Source organism: Procambarus clarkii, chromosome 34, assembly GCF_040958095.1.
Source record: "Procambarus clarkii isolate CNS0578487 chromosome 34, FALCON_Pclarkii_2.0, whole genome shotgun sequence".
NCBI classification, from domain to species: domain Eukaryota; kingdom Metazoa; phylum Arthropoda; class Malacostraca; order Decapoda; family Cambaridae; genus Procambarus; species Procambarus clarkii.
Window position 1 is genome coordinate 17,138,301 of NC_091183.1, and position 9,775 is coordinate 17,148,075.

Here is a 9,775-nt window from a genome sequence, read left to right on the forward strand (position 1 = left end):
TATATAATGACGTAGTGTTTAAACGGAGATACCCAGAGTAAGTGAAATATGGCGGGGACTGACCGTAGACTACAATTTGAGGTGGGTCTATCTGTCACCCCGCCTCTGATTCCTTTGTCTGGTAAGTGGGCCTATCTGGCTCCCCGCCTCTGATTCCATTGTCTGATAAGTACCTCCCATTGTTTGTTAAGTGCCCCTATCTGGCTCAGAATATACTACTTGCTGCCACACTAACAAGCGGTGCTGCCACACTTACAAGAGGTATTGTGACACTGACAAGTGCTACTGTCACATTCACAAGTTGTGCTGTCACACTGACAAGCGGTGCTGCCACACTGACAAGAGGTACTGTCACACTGGCAAGTGGTACTGTCACACTCACAAGAGGCACTGTTACACTGACAAGAGGTACTGTCACACTGACAAGAGGTACTGTCCCACTGATAAGAGATAATGTCACACTGACAAGTGGTGTTGTCACACTGAAAAGAGTTACTGTCACACTGATAAGCTGTGCTCTCACGCTCTCACACTGACAAGCGTTAATATCACAATGACAAGTGGTGCTGCCACACTGATAAGCGGTATTGTCACATTCACAAGTGGTACTGTCACATTGACAAGTAGTGTTGCCACACTGACAAGTGGTACTGTTACACTGACAATAGGTACTGTCACACAGACAAGTGGAACTGTTACCCTGACAAGAGCTACTGTCACACTGAAGAGATGTACTGTCACACTGATAAGTGGTACTGTCACACTGACAAGTGGTACTGTCACACTGATAAGCGGTACTGTCACACGGACAAGCGGTGCTTCTACACAGATAGGAGGTACTGTCACACTGACAAGTGATACTGTCACACTGACAAGAGGAACTGTCACACAGACAAGATGAACTGTCACACTAATAAGCGGTACAGTCACACTGACAAGCGGTAATGCAACACTGACAAGAGGTACAGTCACACTGACAAGTGCTACTGTCACACTGATAAGTGGTACTGTCACACTGACAAGTGATACCGTCACACTAACAAGAGGTACTGTCACACTGACAAGCGGTGCTTCCACACAGACAAGAAGAACTGTCACACTGACAAGAAGAACTGTCACACTGACAAGATGTACTGTCACACTGATAAGTGGTGCTGTCACACTGATAAGCGGTACTGTCACACTGACAAGTGATACTGTCACACTAACAAGAGGTACTGTTACACGGACAAGAGATACTGTCACACTGACAAGAGGTACTGTCACATTGACAAGCGGTACTGTGACACTGACAAGCGGTATTGTCAAACTGACAAGTGGTGCTGTCTCACTGTCAAGTGGTACTGTTACACTAACAAGTGGTGCTGTCACACTGACAAGTGATTCTGTCACAATGATACGAGGTACTGTCACGCTGACAAGAGGTACTGTCACACTGACAAGTGATACTGTCACACTGACAAGCTGTACTGTCACACTGACAAGAGGTACTGACAAACTGACAAGTGATACTGTCACACTGACACGAGGTACTGTCACGCTGACAAGTGGTGCTGTCACACTGACAAGTGATTCTGTCACAATGATACGAGGTACTGTCACGCTGACAAGAGGTACTGTCACACTGACAAGAGGTACTGTCACACTGACAAGTGGTACTGTCACGCTGACAAGAGGTACTGTCACGCTGACAAGAGGTACTGTCACACTGACAAGAGGTACTGTCACGCTGACAAGAGGTACTGTCACACTGACAAGAGGTACTGTCACACTGACAAGTGGTACTGTCACACTGACAAGAGGTACTGTCACGCTGACAAGAGGTACTGTCACACTGACAAGAGGTACTGTCACACTGACAAGTGGTACTGTCACACTGACAAGAGGTACTGTCACACTGACAAGTGGTACTGTCACACTGACAAGAGGTACTGTCACATTGACAAGTGAACTGTCACACTGACAAGTGGTACTGTCACACTGACAGGTGGTACTGTCACACTGACAGGTGGTACTGTCACACTGACAAGAGATACTGTCACATTGACAAGCGGTACTGTCACACTGAGAAGCAGTACTGTCAAACTGACAAGTGGTACTGTGACAATGACAAGCTGTACTGTCACACTGACAAGAGGTACTGTCACACTGACTACCAAACAGTTAGTAATTACATTAACAATCTGTGACACTGACAGTAACAATCAATGAATAATTTCGTTAACATTGTCACACAGTAACAAATCAAATCAGTAATTATTACATTAACACTTTGTCACTAAGGACTACATCAACATAATCAATAACTCTTGACCATAAGTATCATATCACCAAGATAGTTAACTACAATGACTAATTATAATCAACACTGTACGCTAACACACAAGTATAACACTGTAATATAACTCAACACAATAATCATTGAGTAACAATATAATCACAAGTGTCACCTTGACACAAAACTCAATGACTAACTTCTAACTCTTCCACTGGTATCACACTTATACCAAAGACTGTGACGTAATACAGGGTCACGCAGACGGCTGTAAAGACACTTATAGTCCCCTCGACCAATTTACTCACACCTGCTACAGGTGATAACGAGATAACCGCAGGTCAGATGGTTGATCTTAGATCAACACAAGGAAACACTATTTAAAGCAGAGAAATATTTGTACTCACTTTAACTAAAGACTGGCGTGTCACTGACACCTTGCATACATACAGCGAAGGACTGTAGACGCTCTGATGAAATACTCCAACTATCTCCGCATGTTGTAACTGTTATGGCCCCCATTTTAAATGTTATGGGGTATGCAATTATGAGTCACGGTCTCCCCGTTTAACTGTTAAGAGGGAGTAACCTTCAGCATCACTGGAACACATAGCCTGGCCAAATATATATCAATATTCTAGGAGAGTGAAAGGCTAGCAACAAATATTACACTTTACTGGCATTAATCTATATCGACAATATTAAAATAAAACATTCCACTGATATCACACACTATTACTTTATATCCAGCTTCTCAACAACTGGGCATGATACATCAAATATAGGTCTTGAAACTGGATCAATTAACACTAGCTGACACCAGGAACTTCCTTGGCGCAGTGGAACACTAGCGCCTATATTCTGCTAATACCAGGGTGGTGGTGTCACTACCAATAACACATGAGGAATAAGGTAACCAAATCACATAGAGCACCATGGCCTTACTTCAGTTCCTCAGAACATTACCTCACAAAGACATATAAAACCCTCAACCACCTGATATACATAATAGACAACAGCAGAAATGATTCATATAAATACATACTGTTACATGAGAATAAATCTAGCAGGCACACTACCCAAATAAAGTCCCAAATCACGGACCAAAACGCTAACAGGTCCGCTCGCCTGGAGAGGTCAGAGAGTAGTGGCGCCTTGAGCCAACCTTGTCGCGAGGCGACACTGTAACCAACTCCAATAAGTCAACTGACCTTCAACTTTCAAACCTCTCTTGCTCATTTACAACATAAACCCACTCAGGAACTTCTAATTTAATATACAACTAATTAAGAGTATAAGGCACAACCTTACATAATGCTATATAATAATAATTCAATACGTTAAACAAATTATCATGAAATACAAAATAAGTACACAAAGAATCCGCATGGATACGAGATGGTAACACTGGTGCAGTCGGTACATCACAGCGGGAGAGGGGAAGGGGGGGGGGTAGGATTCAACGACATTCACCAACTGTTATACATACACGTACAAAGATTTAAAATATATTAGATATATACAACATGTGTATCAAAAGATTGTCTAAGTGGAAAACATTTCACAGTACCATATTTTCATTAAATGTCATGACAATGGGACAATGCAAGGTACAACACTAAAATGGAAACTACTCAGTATACATATAAATAATATATCTGGAAACTAAATGTATACTTTCTCCAACATGGTCTACATAATGTTACCTACACAGCATTTATGTAGCATTGCATACAATAAGCATACAAGGATTTTTTTCAAACTCCATGACATTAGGCTACTGCTAAAACTAGACATCATATCCACAATTACATGACATACAACTTTGATACAGAATCAATATAGACTTGCAAATGTATGTCGCACATTGACAACACATAAAGCAAGAATAATATATGGTAACATAAGATTATATCATAAACACAATATTCGTGATACAAGGCTATCGGCCAAGATATCACTGTATAGATTGAGCACACTCATACACCAGTCTCAGTATGATCATACTGGTGCATGCGTGGTCATAACAGTAACATGCGAGCAACAGAAGTAGACACAGGGTAGTTGATGCAACAACTCAAGCAAGGACCTCATGTGGTAACATGCAAGTAACACATGGTGTACACTGGGTGGCTGATGCAGGTTGATAAGTCAGGTGCACCATAGCGGCTACAGCTGGGTGGCGGGCAACAGCTGGGTGGCAGGCAACAGCTGAGTGGCAGGCAACAGTTGGGTGGCTGGCTACAGCTGGGTGGCAGGCAACAGCTGGGTAGCTGGCACCAGCTAGGTGGCAGGCAACAGCTGGGTGGCGGGCAACAGCCGGGTGGTGGGCTACAGCTGGGTGGCGAGCGACAGCTAGGTGACGGGCAACAGCTGGGTGACGGGCAACAGCTGGGTGGCGGGCGACAGCTGGGTGGCGGGCAACAGCTGAGTGGCGGGCGACAGCTGGGTAGCTGGCTACAGCTGGGTGGCAGGCAACAGCTGGGTGGCGGGCAACAGCTGGGTGGCGGGCGACAGCTGGGTAGCTGGCTACAGCTGGGTGGCAGGCAACAGCTGGGTGGCGGGCAACAGCTGGGTGGCGGGCGACAGCTGGGTGGCAGGCAACAGCTGGGTGGCGAGCAATTGCTGGGTGGCGGGCAACAGCTGGGTGACGGGCAACAGCTGGGTGGCGGGCAACAGCTGGGTGGCGGGCTACTGCTGGGTGGCGAGCAACAGCTGGGTGGCTGGTTACAGCTGCGAGGCGGGCAACAGCTGGGTGGCTGCAAACAGCTGGGTGGCTGGCAACAGCTGGGTGGCGGGCAACAGCTGGGTGGCTGGCAACAGCTGGGTGGCGGGCAACAGCTGGGTGGCGGGCAACAGCTAGGTGACGGGCAACAGCTGGGTGACGGGCAACAGCTGGGTGGCTGCAAACAGCTGGGTGGCAGGCAACAGCTGGGTGGCTGGCAACAGCTGGGTGACGGGCAACAGCTGGGTGACGGGCAACAGCTGGTTGGCGAGCAACAGCTGGGTGACGGGCAACAGCTGGGTGGCTGGCAACAGCTGGTTGGCGAGCAACAGCTGGGTGACGGGCAACAGCTGGGTGGTGGGCAACAGCTGGGTGGCGAGCAACAGCTGGGTGACGGGCAACAGCTGGGTGGCTGGCAACAGCTGGGTGACGGGCAACAGCTGGGTGACGGGCAACAGCTGGTTGGCGAGCAACAGCTGGGTGACGGGCAACAGCTGGGTGGTGGGCAACAGCTGTGTGGCGAGCAACAGCTGGGTGACGGGCAACAGCTGGGTGGCTGGCAACAGCTGGGTGGCTGGCAACAGCTGGGTGACGGGCAACAGCTGGGTGGCGGGCAACAGCTAGGTGGCTGCAAACAGCTGGGTGGCAGGCAACAGCTGGGTGGCTGGCAACAGCTGGGTGACGGGCAACAGCTGGGTGACGCCAACAGCTGGTTGGCGAGCAACAGCTGGGTGACGGGCAACAGCTGGGTGGTGGGCAACAGCTGTGTGGCGAGCAACAGCTGGGTGACGGGCAACAGCTGGGTGGCTGGCAACAGCTGGGTGGCTGGCAACAGCTAGGTGACGGGCAACAGCTGGGTGACGGGCAACAGCTGGGTGGCAGGCAACAGCTGGGTGGCGAGCAACAGCTGGGTGACGGGCAACAGCTGGGTGGCTGGCAACAGCTGGGTGACGGGCAACAGCTGGGTGACGGGCAACAGCAGGGTGGCGGGCAACAGCTGGGTGGCTGCAAACAGCTGGGTGGCAGGCAACAGCTGGGTGACGGGCAACAGCTGGGTGACGGGCAACAGCTGGGTGGCTGCCAAAAGCTGGGTGGCGAGTAACAGCTGGGTGACGGGCAACAGCTGGGTGGCTGGCAACAGCTGGGTGACGGGCAACAGCTGGGTGGCTGGCAACAGCTGGGTGACGGGCAACAGCTGGGTGACGGGCAACAGCTGGGTGGCTGGCAACAGCTATGTGACGGGCAACAGCTGGGTGGCTGGCAACAGCTGGGTGACGGGCAACAGCTGGTTGGCTGGCAACAGCTGGGTGGCTGCAAACAGCTGGGTGGCGGGCAACAGCTGGGTGACGGGCAACAGCTGGGTGGCGGGCAACAGCTGGGTGACGGGCAACAGCTGGGTGGCTGGCAACAGCTGGGTGACGGGCAACAGCTGGGTGGCTGGCAACAGCTGGGTGGCTGCAAACAGCTGGGTGGCGGGCAACAGCTGGGTGACGGGCAACAGCTGGGTGGCTGGCAACAGCTGGGTGGCTGCAAACAGCTGGGTGGCAGGCAACAGCTGGGTGACGGGCAACAGCTGGGTGGCGGGCAACAGCTGGGTTGCGGGCAACAGCTGGGTGGCGGGCGACAGCTGGGTGGCGGGCAACAGCTGGGTGGCAGGCAACAGCTGGGTGGCGGGCAACAGCTGAGTGGCGGGCAACAGCTGATTGGCGGGCAACAGCTGGGTGGCAGGCAACAGCTGGGTGGCGGGCAACAGCTGGGTGGCGGACAACAGCTGGGTGGCGGGCTACAGCTGGGTTGCGGGCAACAGCTGGGTGACGGGCAACAGCTGGGTGGCGGGCAACAGCTGGATTGCGGGCAACAGCTGGGAGGCAGGCAACAGCTGGGTGACGGGCAACAGCTGGGTGGCGGGCAACAGCTGGGTTGCGGGCAACAGCTGGGTGGCTGGCTACAGCTGGGTGGCGGGCAACAGCTGGGTGGCGGGCAACAGCTGAGTTGCGGGCAACAGCTGGGTGGCGGGCAACAGCTGGGTGGCGGGCTACAGCTGGGTGGCGGGAAAAATCTGGGTGGCGGGCAACAGCTGGGAGGCGAGCCACAGCTGGGTGGCGGGCTACAGCTGGGTAGCGGGCAACAGCTGGGTGGCGGGCTACAGCTGGGTGGCGGGCTACAGCTGGGTGGCGGGCAACAGCTGGGTGGCGGGCTACAGCTGGGTGGCGGGCAACAGCTGGGTGGCGGGCAACAGCTGGGAGGCGAGCCACAGCAGGGTGTCAGGCAACAGCTGGGTGGCGGGCGACCGCTGGGTGGCGGGCAGCAGTTGGGTGGCTGCCAACAGCTGGATGACGGGCAACGGCAGGGTGGCAGGCAACAGCTGGGAGGCGGGCAACAGCTAGGTGGGTGGCAACAGCTGGGTGGCAGGCAAAAGCTGGGTGGTGGGCAACAGCAGGGTTGCAGGCAACAGCTGGGTGGCAGGCCACAGCTGGGTTGCAGGCAACAGCTGGGTGGCGGTCACCAGCAGGGTGGCAGGCAACAGCTGGGTGGCGGGCAACAGCTGGGTGGCGAGCAACTGCTGTGTTGCAGGCAACAGCTAGGTGGCGGACAACAGCTGGGGTGGCAGGCAACAGCTGGGTGGCGAGCCACAGCTGGGTTGCAGGCAACAGCTGGGTGGCTGGCAACAGCTGGGTGGCTGGCAACAGCTAGGTCGCTGGCAACAGCTGGGTTGCTGGCAACAGCTGGGTGGCTGGCAACAGCTGAGTGGCGGGCAACAGCTGAGTGGCGGGCAGCATCTGGGTGGCGGGCAACAGCTGGATGGCTGGCAACAGCAGGGTGGCAGGCAACAGCTGGGTGGCTGGCAACAGCTGGGTGGCAGGCAACAGCTATGTGGCGGGCAACAGGTGGGTCGCTGGCAACAGCTGGGTGGCTGGCAACAGCTGGGTGGCGGGCAACAGCTGGGTGGCGGGCAACAGCTGGGTGGCGGGCAACAGCTGGGTGGCGGGCAACAGCTGGGTGGCGGGCAACAGCTGGATGGCTGGCAATAGCAGGGTGGCAGGCAATAGCTGGGTGGGGGGGGGGCAACAGCTGGGTGGCGTGCAGCATCTGTGTGGCTGGCAACAGCTGGGTGGCTGGCAACAGCTGGTTGGCTGGCAACAGCTGGGTGGCTGGCAACAGCTGGGTGGCTGGCAACAGTTGGTTGGCTGGCAACAGCTGGGTGGCTGGCAACAGCTGGTTGGCGGGCTACAGCTGGTTGGCAGGCAACAGCTGGGTGGCAGGCAACAGCTGGTTGGCGGGCAACAGCTGGGTGGCAGGCAACAGCTGGGTGGCAGGCAACAGCTGGTTGGCGGGCAACAGCTGGGTGGCTGGCAACAGCTGGGTGGCGGGCAACAGCTGGGTGGCGGGTAACAGCTGGGTGGCGGGCAACAGCTGGGTGGCGAGCAACAGCTGGGTGGCGGGCAACAGCTGGATGGCTGGCAACAGCAGGGTGGCAGGCAATATCTGGGTGGGGGGGGGCAACAGCTGGGTGGCGTGCAGCATCTGGGTGGCTGGCAACAGCTGGGTGGCTGGCAACAGCTGGTTGGCTGGCAACAGCTGGGTGGCTGGCAACAGCTGGGTGGCTGGCAACAGCTGGGTGGCTGGCAACAGCTGGTTGGCTGGCAACAGCTGGGTGGCTGGCAACAGCTGGTTGGCGAGCTACAGCTGGTTGGCAGGCAACAGCTGGGTGGCAGGCAACAGCTGGTTGGCGGGCAACAGCTGGGTGGCAGGCAACAGCTGGGTGACGGGCAACAGCTGGTTGGCTGGCAACAGGTGGGTGGCTGGTATTACTTAGCTAGTTCGCAGAGCTCGTGTTGCAAGGTAAAGTGATATAATTTCTGGTCTAGGGCAAGTTTACTATCAATAAACAAAAATCAACACCAGAGTGCACCTATGTAGGACAGAAATATAAATTTAAAAGATCAGGTGAAGTAAACATGCACATACAAATTTATACAATATTATATAATTATTAAACAAAAATTATTATGCACGTTTTTAATATTAAACAAATGGTATTCACTTCAGTAACACAAGAGAATTAACTGACTTTAAATATGTAAGAAAATCTCCGCAGACAAACATATGTACCCTACGAAACAATAAAACAGAACAAATGACTTATCAAAACGAAGTATCCCAGATGATGGTCTCTCAACTTCTGATGCTCAAGGGCACAAAAACCACACTTCCCCCCTCCCTCAAGGGATAGCAGGCGATTAATTTATATAATTTACAAATAATTAAATGAGAAATGTAATCGTGCTAACACAGACATAAAATGAAATCAAATATAATTCTCAACATGCAAATGACATTAATAAAAATACAATAAATGTATATAAGATAAATATTAAGGCATGAATTATTAAAGGGGTGACATCTGGCCACTCCACCAGTGAATACGTCTGGCAAATACTTGCCCACCAAGCTTACAGGCCCCGTACCTGTGCACTTCAAGTCTACTTTAACCAAGCAAGCCACGTCCTCAATTGACGTTGCCATGTCCAACTACACTTTTCAAAAAAGCATAAACATATATATGAAGAAATATAATTCAATAATTTATTTATTATGAAATATTGTGAGTATCCAACTAGGGATACGTAACATACCCTCACCTCCGAGAAAAAAAAATTGCAATTGAGTGAAGATCAACGGCATTTTTTTCTGAAAGTAAGAATGTAACAAATAAAATGTAAATTTAAAATAAACATATCCCATTATTATGTTACTTCATGCACAAAACTCTT

At 52.1% G+C, this 9,775-nt stretch overlaps 2 protein-coding genes across 2 annotated transcripts; one reads left to right on the top strand and one right to left on the bottom strand.

Moving 5' to 3' along the window:
• Positions 1 to 553: 553 nt before the first annotated feature.
• LOC138371017 (uncharacterized) lies at positions 554 to 2,659 on the top strand. Its single transcript, XM_069335657.1, has 4 exons — positions 554 to 794; positions 927 to 1,760; positions 1,988 to 2,162; positions 2,530 to 2,659. The coding sequence occupies exons 1-4, from the start codon at positions 554 to 556 to the stop codon at positions 2,657 to 2,659; spliced, it is 1,380 nt and encodes a 459-aa protein (XP_069191758.1).
• A 1,693-nt stretch (positions 2,660 to 4,352) lies between these two features.
• On the bottom strand, positions 4,353 to 9,527 carry LOC138371018 (neurofilament heavy polypeptide-like). Its single transcript, XM_069335658.1, has 4 exons — positions 9,459 to 9,527; positions 8,395 to 8,817; positions 7,595 to 8,216; positions 4,353 to 4,864 (listed from the first exon to the last, which is right to left on the bottom strand). The coding sequence occupies exons 1-4, from the start codon at positions 9,525 to 9,527 to the stop codon at positions 4,353 to 4,355; spliced, it is 1,626 nt and encodes a 541-aa protein (XP_069191759.1).
• Positions 9,528 to 9,775: the final 248 nt, after the last annotated feature.